This window comes from Pelodiscus sinensis, chromosome 6 (assembly GCF_049634645.1).
Source record: "Pelodiscus sinensis isolate JC-2024 chromosome 6, ASM4963464v1, whole genome shotgun sequence".
NCBI classification, from domain to species: Eukaryota; Metazoa; Chordata; order Testudines; family Trionychidae; genus Pelodiscus; species Pelodiscus sinensis.
The window spans coordinates 56,881,975-56,894,588 of NC_134716.1; the positions used below are offsets into that span (position 1 = coordinate 56,881,975).

At 36.5% G+C, this 12,614-nt stretch overlaps 1 protein-coding gene across 4 annotated transcripts in view; it reads right to left on the minus strand.

Moving 5' to 3' along the window:
• Window positions 1-1,963: 1,963 nt before the first annotated feature.
• TNFAIP8 (TNF alpha induced protein 8) overlaps window positions 1,964-12,614 on the minus strand; it is an 87,156-nt gene continuing 76,505 nt past the window's right edge. For 2 of the 4 annotated variants that reach the window (XM_075931966.1, XM_006134498.4), the window contains exon 2: window positions 1,964-5,223. In XM_075931966.1, the coding sequence (XP_075788081.1) occupies window positions 4,658-5,223 (566 nt within the window). In that variant the 3' untranslated portion in view covers window positions 1,964-4,657. Of the gene's footprint in view, window positions 5,224-7,165; window positions 7,910-9,570; window positions 9,594-12,614 lie in introns of those variants that run through there. The other 2 variants (XM_075931967.1, XM_006134500.4) reach the window with 2 other exon arrangements.

A 12,614-nucleotide genomic window follows, 5' to 3' on the forward strand; every position in this document is an offset into this window, starting at 1 on the left:
TGCTTTGTGGTATGAACATATTGATATAGTAATTGATTTAGTTCCTACTGTTATGTTGTTTTTAAGAAGATACTATTCCTATATTCTATTTAGGAGGAAAATAAATCACACAAGTGGATATTTAAGGTGAGCCTGCAATAGAATTTCTTCTGTTGGACATATAAATTAGCATAAATAGAATGTTATTTTACTACAGCTTAGTACATTAGGGAAGACAATCTTAAATAAAGCGATGCAATACAAGACTTTTTCCTCAAGCAACTGTACATATCAACTGCTCTGTAGCTATAATGAACTATCCAGATAACAGTTACTATGTGTTATTTTTAATTATAGGAATGTTCTTCTCCCTTCCCACAAGGGACCACAAAAAGCAGTTGTATCTACTTGTAAAGCAGGGATCACATGGAAATTTTGTGGATAAAATAGCCATGAAATAGACAGTAATATGCATTCTTCCTAATTCTATTACTCTCTACATAACTCAAAATGGCTATTGTCTCTCTCATACAGATTTGCCAGTGTGGTTCTGATACAGTTGATCCCCACATCCTTTGCAGAATAGAAATCACACTAATAATTCTATGTGGAATTCCATTATATGTTTAGGTAATTATGTTATGAAATGTTGTGTAAGATGGTTGCAGCAAAATGCCAGAAGACAACTGAGGGCTAAATGGATGCAATTTAAAAAAAAAAATCTTTTCCCTCAGGTTGGTGATAAGATTTTTACTGGAGTCAGGTAAGGGAGGCAAATGGAGATCTGCTCATTCCCCTATTTCCCTGTAATAATCTTAGTTTTAGAAAAGGAAAGGAAAATTCCCTGCAGAAGACCTGATTTGGTTGTCTACTAATAGAGGTGAGAGCAGCTGCAAGAAACAAAAAGGTTGCCATCAATCTTTATACCTTTTGAGTGTAGGACAATACGAAGAAAGTTTAAGTTGGTTACAGAAGGAGTAAAATGCTTACCGATTATTTGTTTTTATGTTTTCTGTGTGACTATATATCATTTGGATGGCAGTAGCTAAGGTCATCAAATAAATAATGAAGAGGAGGATACAGACTGATCCAGTACAAGCAGAAACTGTAATAATCACCTCTCTGTACCTTCTTTATGCAACCAAGATGAATGTTTGGTACATCTTTTACTACATTATATACACAAGGCCTCACTTATAACTTTTCAACTTTAACAAAAGCCAGTATGTATGGCTTTATCTAGTATATCGCAGGTTACATGCATTCTGATGACACCAAGCGTTATGGATGATCAACCGAACAGTATTAAATATATTATGCACCCAGGTGATGGAATACTCAAGGGTACAAAACATATGTAAAATACCATGGACTTAATGCAGACACTGTTTTTTTGGCTCATAACAAAATTTGTAAAACCACCCCACTGCCTGCTAACACTTAATTGCCCAAGTCATTTTAAGAGGTCTTCTACAGTCCATATGAGCCCCTTATTTTAATCTATCTAATCTTGTATTTAGCTTGGAACTCTGATTACGTTTTTCTAGACCTGAGCAAGAGCTCTGGTTAGTTTGAAAATTTGTCCGTTCCACCAACATAAATCAGTCTAACAAAAGATATTATCTCACCTACATCACATTAATCATAAAATACTGAGGGCTTGTGAGGTTTTTTTTAAAATTACCCAATAATATCCATCAATTTTGCTGAGAGCTGAATTTTACTGTACCAGCAATTTGTTTTATTTTTCTCCTATAAAAATGTCTCATTTGGTACATACCGTATTCTAAGTAAATAATGATTACCTTTATTTTATCAGTAATTTAGGATGATCAGCTTCAACTTACTTTAATATTCAGAGAGCTACAGAAGTCTAATTTGAGATAACACTTAATAACTTAATTATAAATTCATTTTTTATTATGTTTAATGGCTATGAATAAAAATTATTCACAGGCAAATGATCTTCTCTTGACATGGCAAAGAAATTAAAAAAACATTTTATTTGAAACTTGAGATGATTAAAAGGCAATGAATTGTATTTTATACAGTGAAAAATAAAACTGTACAATTATATACCCCACTTTGAGGACTATTTCACTTTACATCTTTGAATGAAAAATCTGTGATCCAAGGGCCTTCCATCACTGTCGTGAAATTGACTTTTTGTAGCCAAACAAGAATGCTGGGTGACAGCTATACTTACTGCACTTTAGCAAAATTGCAGAGTTACAGATTACATGTGATTTCTGATACCTGGCGAGCTTCAAGCAATTAGTTTTGTATAACTAGCTTAACCTATTTTAAGAAAAAAGTATACAGCTAGATAATTCAATGGATTACTGAACTTTACCTCCAGAAATCTGGTTAATAAATTTTGCCTACACTATAGTAGGCTAGGTCTTGCATATTTGTCCACACGGTAACACCACAATCTTAAGCACAAATGCCAAGTCATGCTCAGGGAAACTTAGAATTTGATTAGCCAAAATGTTTCTGGATGTGGAAGTTTATGCAGCAAATGTACAGACTTAGGACATTTGGTTCTGAACAGTGCTATAACATCTTCCTTTCAATTGATTCTCTGATGCCATTTTACATAGGAACAGTGGATGACTCAGTGAATTAATAGTGTAACATGGAGCCTGCCTGCGATATTGAACCCTAATTCTTACCCTCAGGAACTTCCTTCAACAGTTAGAAAATGGAGAAAAGAGAACACTCACATGTGCAGAAATGAACACTCACATGCAGAAATGAAGAAGAGCTGCAAAGATACAAAATAATCAGATTTCCTTGTGATATTACATCTCTAATAAGTCACTGGTGATGGACAAAATGCAATAGAAGATGGTTATTTTTTGGCTCTCTGAGATACCAGATGACAATGTAATTCTCCAGCTCTTAGAAATAGAGAATTACTGACTTATTTTCAAATTGGCCCAAGCTGGTAGTGATCTTAAGCCATCCGCTAAATGATGGTGGCCTATATAAAATAGTTTGTCACAAAGAGTCACATTGGGCACCCTTCTTGGTCCTCTCCAAAAATAATGTAACACATCCATCATTATAATACATATATAGACACATATACCCACACCCCTACCAAACTGAAGTTTCCATGCATCTGACAAAGTGAGTTCCAGCCCATGTAAACTTATAATCAAATAAATTTGCTAGTCTACGTCTTAACTTCAGAGGTCTCCTCGTTACTTTTTGATAAAACAGACTGAACCTTCTTAGCATATCAAGAATCCAGAGGGCATGAAGACTGAACTAGCCTTCCATTTTCGAAAGAAAATAGTTAAATTTTAATGGTGAGGCTCATGTCAGATTGCACTCTGCTTCACAAGTGTACTTTTTAAAATTTCTAATAGGAAAACAACAAGCATGCAAAGTGTGGAGTGCAAACATTCTTTGGTTTACTCAAAACAGAAGATGTATCAAACAGTGAAATATTTTGGCAATTAAATACATTGCAAAGTTCTTGATAAGCTTCCCCACAAAAACCCCTCAATCTTGAAATGTGTTAGCTTTATGCCTTTTAGCACGTTACAGTGTTTGGAAAGTCACATATTTTTTGTACCAGTGAAAAGAACTAGAAAAAAAATATTTGATTTAAGCTGTGGTATTGTAAATGCCATTTCTCTATTTGTTAAACAGTTGCTACTACACGTAACCTAATGACATAAGCTCACTAAATACAAAGCAAACTAGTGTGGAATTTATTTAGCCTTCAGATGTTTATGTTATCTAAATTCACATTGCCATATACGTTATTCTAATGGCAGCAATACACAGACCCTTATGTTTTCAGAAGATGATGGATACAGTAGCAGACTCCCTTGTTTGCTAGTGAGCACTCATCTCTCTCACCTCATTTTTATCTTTTAATTGCATATGATGTTTTAAAATTCGGAAAGAGAATAATATATAACAAGTGCTTTCTTCTATCACACACTATTCAGTCTGTAAAATTCATTTTCCAAGCCAGGCTACATTGTTATAATTTACTGTTCCTAAAATAATCAAACTTAACAGGCACCAGAGTCTATCCGTAAGGATCATTTTCAAACATAACTGATTTTCATTACTGGACTGCAGATTAACAGTGAAGTTCAAATGTTGCACACAAGCATCAAGGATAGTACTGTAAAACTGAACTGCTCAAAAAAGCAGTCCACAAAAGCTGCAATCTACATATACACACAAAGCACCTATGAATATAAATGCATCAAAATATATATTCTTTTTTACATGTCAATTAAAGAAATTACAGGATGTACCATCACCATACTGGTCTCATCCCAAAATAGCCTTTTGATGTATAAATATTACTCTAAATGTAGAATTACACAGTTGGGTTGTTTTGACTACCTATAATTTCATTTTATCAACTACTTTGCAAGAACTTTGCTCCACTAGAAAGACTGTTTCATAACATTTAGCTTGTTGTTTCTTTGGGCAAAACACACTGAAGGAGTATCATTCAAAGTTTTTGTTCCAGGTGTATCGGGAATTGCAATAGATGGCTCATAGTACTCAGCTGGGGAAGATTTTTCTGAAGCATCTGTTACATTAAAAACGAAGACTACTTCTGTATAGCCCCTTATTCCTTCATAGATCAGCAGTGCTCCTCTGCAAATAATACATGAGCAGTCAACTTTAATGTGAGTACTTATATATTTCCCTCGTCTAGCATTTTGTTGACACCATCACACAGTTTCTGCAAGTGAGACTTATAAGGTCCAAAAGGATTGTATAAAGCAGCCAAAAATTCACAATCAGAGAAATGATCAAACACATTGTTGACACGTCCATGTGATTTTGCAGTAAGATGGCGTTGGATGATTTGATGAAGTAGGTCTCTACAATCATTCAACAATTTGGACAAAAAATTCCTGTCAAAAGTATAATCCACTTGATGGAAACTGACCACAGTTTTAGCCAGCTGATGAACCTTCTTCTTAAACTTTTCCATCAGTGCTATTTCATCCTGATTAAACTGGTTATTCCTATAGAGGATTGCCAATTTGATGACTGTTTTGATGAGATTTTTAATGATCTTTTCTGCTTCTTTCTTGTTTTGAGTGTATTCCCTGGTCACTCTGTAGAGCTCATCTAAAACATCACTGCTGGTGTCATCTATCAAGGTAGTTGCTATTGATTTGGATACCATTTTGCCAAGGATCTTCTTCTGGGCCTGAATGGCCAAGTTTTTGGAATTGAAGACATCTGAGGCCACTAGGGAAAAAAACAGAATACAATTAGTGGATCATCACAGGCACACTACTGACTCTCTCAAAGAGTATTTTCCTGCCCATATCCACTTATTTTACACTTGGCATACCATATGCCTTCAAAAGTAATGGAATTAATTATCAATAATTGTGTGAAAACTGCAGGTTTGTTTCACAGAGATCATGTGGCTCTTGGTATGATGCATAGGTTTGCATTCACTGACTTTGTTTTGGATTTGAGTGAATACAAAAAAGTAAGTGAAACTCAAGCATAACAGATGAACATAAAGGCCTAGATAAAAGGAATAAACACATGTGAACAAAACAACAATTCATATTTTGCTAGGACACAAATCTGCTTCTGGCTACATCCCCTTACAGTTTTAAGCTGCCTGAAAGGAAACCCTTCATCTGTTTACATTCATTGCACATATGGAAGGTTTTCTTTGCAAACACAGTGCTGGATTTTATTTTATTTTTTAAGATGAAAGCATGAAATCTGCAGATACCCATGGGCAAAGCGCCTCATTTGGAAGAGAGTTTCCTATTTGCCATGTGTACGTATGTTCACACAAATAGTTGCCAGCACATATAAAGGGTATTTGTTCAAAAGGGCGGTTGTTAAGCTATAAAACTATATTTCCTCCTTCATAGCATCTTAGAAAAAAACACAACAGGATCCCATTCTAGGATTTGGAAAGCTTCCAAGAAAGCCCACTTAATAAAAAGTAACCATGTTTTGTATAGTTACTTTAAAAATCTCAGTTTATTCGACTACATCTTTCTAAAGAGGCAGTTCTTACTAGATAAGGATACCGAAATTCAAAAAAACTCATTTTTTACTATTTTGGGAGCAGTAATCAAGCTCACAAGACAAACTGGCTTTTCTAAACCAAATGAGTCTATGAAACAGCTAAGGATCATAAATAAAAAATATTTATCTCAACAATATTTTTGTTTTTAAATCTAATAATAAATCTATGTTACAACTTAAATAAAACAATCAAGATAGTTAGCTAGTGCTAGAAGAGATCTATTTTTATCAAGTACAGATCAGCTCCCTTTAAATTCTGATTGCCACTTTACAGTAACAAAAATAATTAAAACCACACCTCTGACATTCTCTAAATTCTCCTTGAACTGCTACTCAGGAATATTGCCTTTCCTGGCTTTATTCATTAATGCCTGATGGTCCACAAATTTCTCCTGCTTTGATAAGAGCATGATGATGGTTTACAAAGTACCTTTCAAACACTTGGGGAGTGAAAAATTAAACATTTATTTTTGTCTTTCGATTTATACAAATGCTAAAAGGGTATCTGTCCAGATGCTATAGCTGCCCTTGCTTTAAAACTACATCACAAGTAATATCTCCATATCACCAAGAACTTGCCACTAGTTCGCCTCCTGAAATCTGCCTCTAACAATTTCCTATCCTTACAGACTCAGCCACAAAGTCATAAATAAACACTTAACTTCTTAAAAAAACATAACAAAAAGGACAAAGTCTCAAACATAATGATTATTATGATGTTAGCAAAACAAGAGTTCTCACTAGGCTATGAATGTCAGATCCTTGATGGTTTTCCTACACAATGTTCAAATGCTGGAGCAATGTCGCGTGTACTACTTTTATTTTAATGCTGTTACAGTACAAGTCAACTTTCATTTCTTTAGTCTGTCATCATTCTACAAGTTTTGATGCCACTATCAAAAACAAACTCAATTTTAAAAAATGTTATTCTAAAACCCACGAGGACTATATTATAGACATGCATTTTTTGTTTCTTTCTATTGTTATAAATACCAGAAAAATAATTTAAGAGTTAAAATGCAATTTATTTACAAAGCAAGAACTTAAGACTGAGTTTAAGCACTAAAAAGAATCAGTCTTCAAAGTACAGCAAAAACAATATTTATCTTGAGAAAAATAACATTTTACTTACTGTTCACTGACAAGCACAATTACAGCTTCTACTGAGATGGTGATGCCAAAGTCATGTTTCAAGTGTGATCACAATGTATATGAAGGGAAAGACTGGACTAGTAGTTTATTAAATTAAATTTAACTCCAATACTTTATCATAGTAGCCTAATATACCCCCCTCAAATAGCATCAGAATCTGATAAAGATTTAATGTTTCTCATCTTCTCTCTGTGACAACCTCATAAAAGCATTTTCTTCTGAACTACCTTTCTTCTCAGTCTGAATTGCTTCATTTCACTTTGGCAACTCAAAGTAAAAAATTACAGTGAAGTAGTTTCACTTCCTGGAAAGGAAAGCTTAAAGGAAATTGCATTGCTGAGCAAGCAATGTAACATTAATAGCCGTTATTGGTAACTGACAAAATTTAGGACAAAGAATAAAATATAGAATAGAAAAAAGGAAAAGTAATTCAGAGACATGTTTGTCTCTCAGGAGCAGACCCCCTATCTCCTGTAGCAAAGTGCTCATTACCGGATTTCCTATTTATGAGCTATCCATTCTAACTAAAAATGAACTTATTTGAACAAAACATTTTTGAAGGCCCAAAATTCTCTCTAATTAGTGCCACATTTTCTAAAGCTTTGATGTAATCTTTTAAACAAAAGGCTTGATGCTTTGATTTTAATATGCAACAAGTACTACAGATCATTTCTTAGGGAAAAGCATGTTAAATTTAGCTCTTTCAGAAATGCTCAAACCATTCCTTAATGTACAAAAGCAGATTGCAGACTACGGTCAGATTCTTGATTACCGAAACTAGGCCTGCAATATATTAAAAAAGTAGTTATTACATTTTTTCCTGTAGGTTTACATTAGCGGTATGTAAAGTAAACCTCCAGGTTCAGATCTGAACTTTCATGAGAAGACTTGAAATCTGATGTTTAAAACTTTTTTTAGCTGAGGCCACAACTCCAGCTAACAGGAATTGCAGGAAGTGACACAAACCAAGACATCGCTTCTTGCAGCTCCTATGGGCTGTGAATCGTGATCTGCAGACAATGGGAGTTGCAATCGCGTGTACCTGAAGATGTGAACGTAAATATAGTGGCAGCAGCTTGCCAGGGGCTAACTGGTGAACCAGATCTGTCCCACGGGCTGATATTTGCCCACCCCTAATATGAAGAATTAACAAAAAACAAATGCAGAGTGTTAGCCATGTTAGTCTAACTTTAAAACAACGAGTAGTCCTATAGTACCTTAGAGACTAACAAAAATATATACAGTAACATAAGCTTTTGTGGGCAAAACACACTTCTTCAGACCAGCTTCCAGCTCATCTGAAGAAGTGGGTTTTGCTCACAAAAGCTTATGATACTAGACACATATTTGTTAGTCTCTAAAGTGACCAGACTACTCAATTTTAAACAAAAAACAGAGTAATCATTGGCTGAACACCGCATCATGTTCTGAAAGAACACAATTCGAGAAATGTGGCAACTGATTTCCTGCCTGCCTTCCTGCATGGGCAAGTAAGTACATTTGTAGCAGTACTGCTGTGGGTATGAGTCATGTTACAGCCTTTGCACAAGATTAGGATCTTACATTCTTAGTAAAACAAGACTTCTAGGGTGAAAGGTACTGTCTTACTACTGAGGGGCACATACTTGAAAACTAGTGGGAGGAGCAATACTGTCAGTGTCAAGTATTCAAATATTTCAAGTGGCTTGAATTCATGACAATTCAAAGCAATACTTGATGTTCTTATTTATTGTATGCTGAATTTTAAGCCTTTAAGGTTTATGTTTTCAAGCAACAATAAGCACTAGAAAAAAATTTGTTAATGAGGTTCTTATCTTACCACAGGACTGCAGCAAAATAAAAACCAAAGTATGATTACATTTGTGATAAATTTGCAACACTGACAACGCTGCAGGAGCAGCTTCTGAATGAGTGGATAAAATCTGGAAGAGGCAAAAGTACAATCATAATCCTGTGTGTGTATTCCCAGAACCCATCACAAATTTTACTAATCATGAAGAATATAAAAAGAGGGAGTGCAGATTTTTCAAAAACTAAATAGGCAGCCTGATGTTTTGAATTCTGCCACAATGATATGTAACTTCTCTCTAATTAGTGCCACATTTTCTAAAGCTTTGATGTAATCTTTTAAACAAAAGGCTTGCTGCTTTGATTCTAATATGCAACAAGTACTACAGATCATTTCTTAGGGAAAAGCATGTTAAATTTAGCTCTTTAAGAAATGCTCAAACCATTCCTTAATGTACAAAAGCAGATTGCAGACTACGGTCTTCAAAATGCATGCCTGTGTCCTGTGACAAGCTAGCTGGTCCCATGGCATTAGCACTCATTTTCAGGAGTTTCTACCGGTATTAAAAAGATGAAAAATAGAAAAAGCCACCCTACCTTGCTTTTACAGTGAACTAATACTACAGAGGAAGGAAACAGGAGTTGTCCTCAAGGAACAGAGCCATCAGCAGGACTGTAATTGAAAACCAACAGTAGGAGAGAAGGACTGAAAGAGCCAAACAGAATATACAGTTAAACAGAGTGGGGCGAGTGCCAGATAGGTTGGCCAGTCAATCCAGGAGAGTCTAAAGAACAGGAGAGCCAGGCAAGAGAAAGGAACACAACAGATACGGGGGGAATATCAAATGAAGAGCCAAAATGAGCTAATTACTTATTTAAAAAATGACAAGGAAACAGCTTTCATTGAATGCCTTCCTAATATCAAATGTCTCCATATTGGCAATTATTATAATTGCCACAAGGAAGTTTCATGATGGCTCATGGGAGGTGACAGCTTCTGACACAATCCACACAAGACAATCTCTGAGGAAACAGTGAAATGCAGTGTAGATAGAATTACTAGAATTACCACAACTGCTGGAAAATTTACTCACAGCAGTTATCACTGGTTCACTGGCAAACTGGGAGGGCATCAAATGCACAAATGCAAAATAGAGCCTAACTGGCTGGCCAGTAATATGGCTAAAAGCATATGGATTTATAGTGGATCACAAACTGAATGTGAGCCAATAATCCGATGCAGCTGCAAAAAAAAGTTAATATTACTCTGTGGTATAAATAAGAGTATTGTGTGTAAGATGTGGGAGATCACTGTCCCACTCTACTTGGCACTGGGAAGGCCTCAACTGGAGTACTGTGTCCAATTCTTGGTGCCACACTTTAGGAAATGTGGAGTCTGGAGAACAGCAACAAAAATGACAAAATATTTAGAAAATCTCACCTATGAGGAATAGGGTTGCCAGATGGTCTCCCAAAAAAAACCCGGACACCTGGTATCTTTTGGTCGGGGGGGGGGGGAGGAAGGAACGCGGGATAAGCGGCAATTGCAACCCCGCCTCCCAGCTGAGACTCCCAGCCACTCCCCCCACCTCCGCAAGGCTTCTGAAGTGCCCAGAACAGCGATCGCAACCCCGCCTCCCAGCTGAGACTCCCAGCCACTCCCCTCAGCCCCCGCCAGGTTACGGCGCAATCACAGGCTCCTAGTGCCGATCGTGGCCCCACTTTCAGCCACTCCCCCCGCCCATGCCAGGCTTCCGTCCAGTGCGCAGCCGGAAAAAATCAGAGAATACCGGACATTGCACAGGTAAGGTATTCTCTGATTTTTTTACCGGACAAAGCGTGCAAATACCGGACTGTCCAGTAGAACACCGGACACCTGGCAACCCTAATAAGGAAAGGTTAAATTCTGCACACATTCAGTCTATGTAGACACTACAAGGTTTTTGTGTAAAAGCAATTGTGTTTGCACAAAAACTGATAGAGTGTCCACACATCAAGCGTGTTTTTGTGCAAAAAAAAAAAAAATACAGTAAATAGACAGGAGAGAGGGCTTTTGCTAGTAGATTTATTCATCTCCCCACGAGGAATAACTCCTTTTTTGCGCTACAGCTCTTGTGCAAAAAAGGCATGCGTGGATGCTCCACAGAGGTTTCTTGCGCAAAATGGGCCTACCAGAAAAAATACAGGTGCTCTGATGCTTTCTTGTGGAAGAGCGTCCATGCAGTGAGGATGCTCTCTTGCACAAAAGCACATTGCTTTTGAAGTGTGGATGCGCTTTTGAGAAATAAGTTTTTGGGGAAGAGCTCTTCCACAAAAAGCTTCTTGCGCAAAAACCCTGCAGTGTAGACAAAGCCTCCGTGTTTAAACAAAAACTGAGGAGACACTTGCTAACAGTTTTCAAGCAGGGGAAAGGTTGTTAGAAAAGAGAATGGTGATCAAATCTCCATGTCTGCGGAAGGAAGGTAGGAAAAGAAGAAATGGGCTTACTCTGCAGCAAGGGAGATTAGGTTACAAATCAAGAAAAGCTTTCTAAATATAATAATAGCTAAGTAATGTACTAGGTAACCAAAGAAGTTTTTCCAATCCTTTAAACACTCATGTTTCTTCTTGTCTCCAATTTGTCAACCTCCTTGAATTGTGGACACCAGAATGAGACACAGTATTTTAGTAATGGTCACACCACTGCCATACATAGAGGATGTCTATTGATTATTGCCATATTTATACATCCAAGGATTACATTAGTCCTTTTAGCCACAGCATTGCACTCTGAACTCATATTCAGTGGATTATCCACTGTGATTCCAAAGTCTCTCTCAAAACCACTGCTTTCTAGAGTACTGTCCTCTATTCTCTAAAAGATAGCCTCTCTCTTTATTCCTACATGAATGAACTTACATTTTGTCCTATTGAAATGCATAAATTGCTTGAGACCAGTTTACTAAGTAATCCCCATCACTTGTATCAGTGACACATCCTCTGTTTACTACTCTTCACAGTTTTGGCGCCATCTTCCAGTCTCATCAGTAATGATGTTATATTTTTTTCTATGTCACTGAAAATATATTGAGTCCTATAGGGCCAAGAACTGATCCCATTGGGACCCACTAATACATCAACCGTTCAATGATGATTATTCATTTACAAGTACATTTTGAGACTTAGCCAGTTTTTAATCCCAATTTAATATGTACCAAACTGATTTTGTATTGTTCTGTTTTTTTAATCCAGACATTTTGTGGTACCAAATCAAATGCTTTACAGAAGTCTACATAGATTATATCAGCATCAATGGTTGAAAGCCCATGATGTCACATGATGTAGTATAATACATACATCTGAAAATGGCTGAGAATTCAAAAACAGGATTGGAGCAGATAACACATACCAGTGAAGACTGAACATGGTGATATAAACAAAAAGATCTCAACCACGCTTGTAGCTGTTTCTATCACTTTGAACTGAATCCACAGATGTTATAAGTTTTAGACAGAATCATAATCCTGGAATCTTCATTGCTGTCCCGAAGAGGCCACCATTCTCACTCTTAAAGGATCAGATCTATTGGGAGCTGGTACATACTCTTAAGAAACCCTCAAAGATGGAAAGTCTACTGGTTGCAGCTGTGGAAATGTTCCACA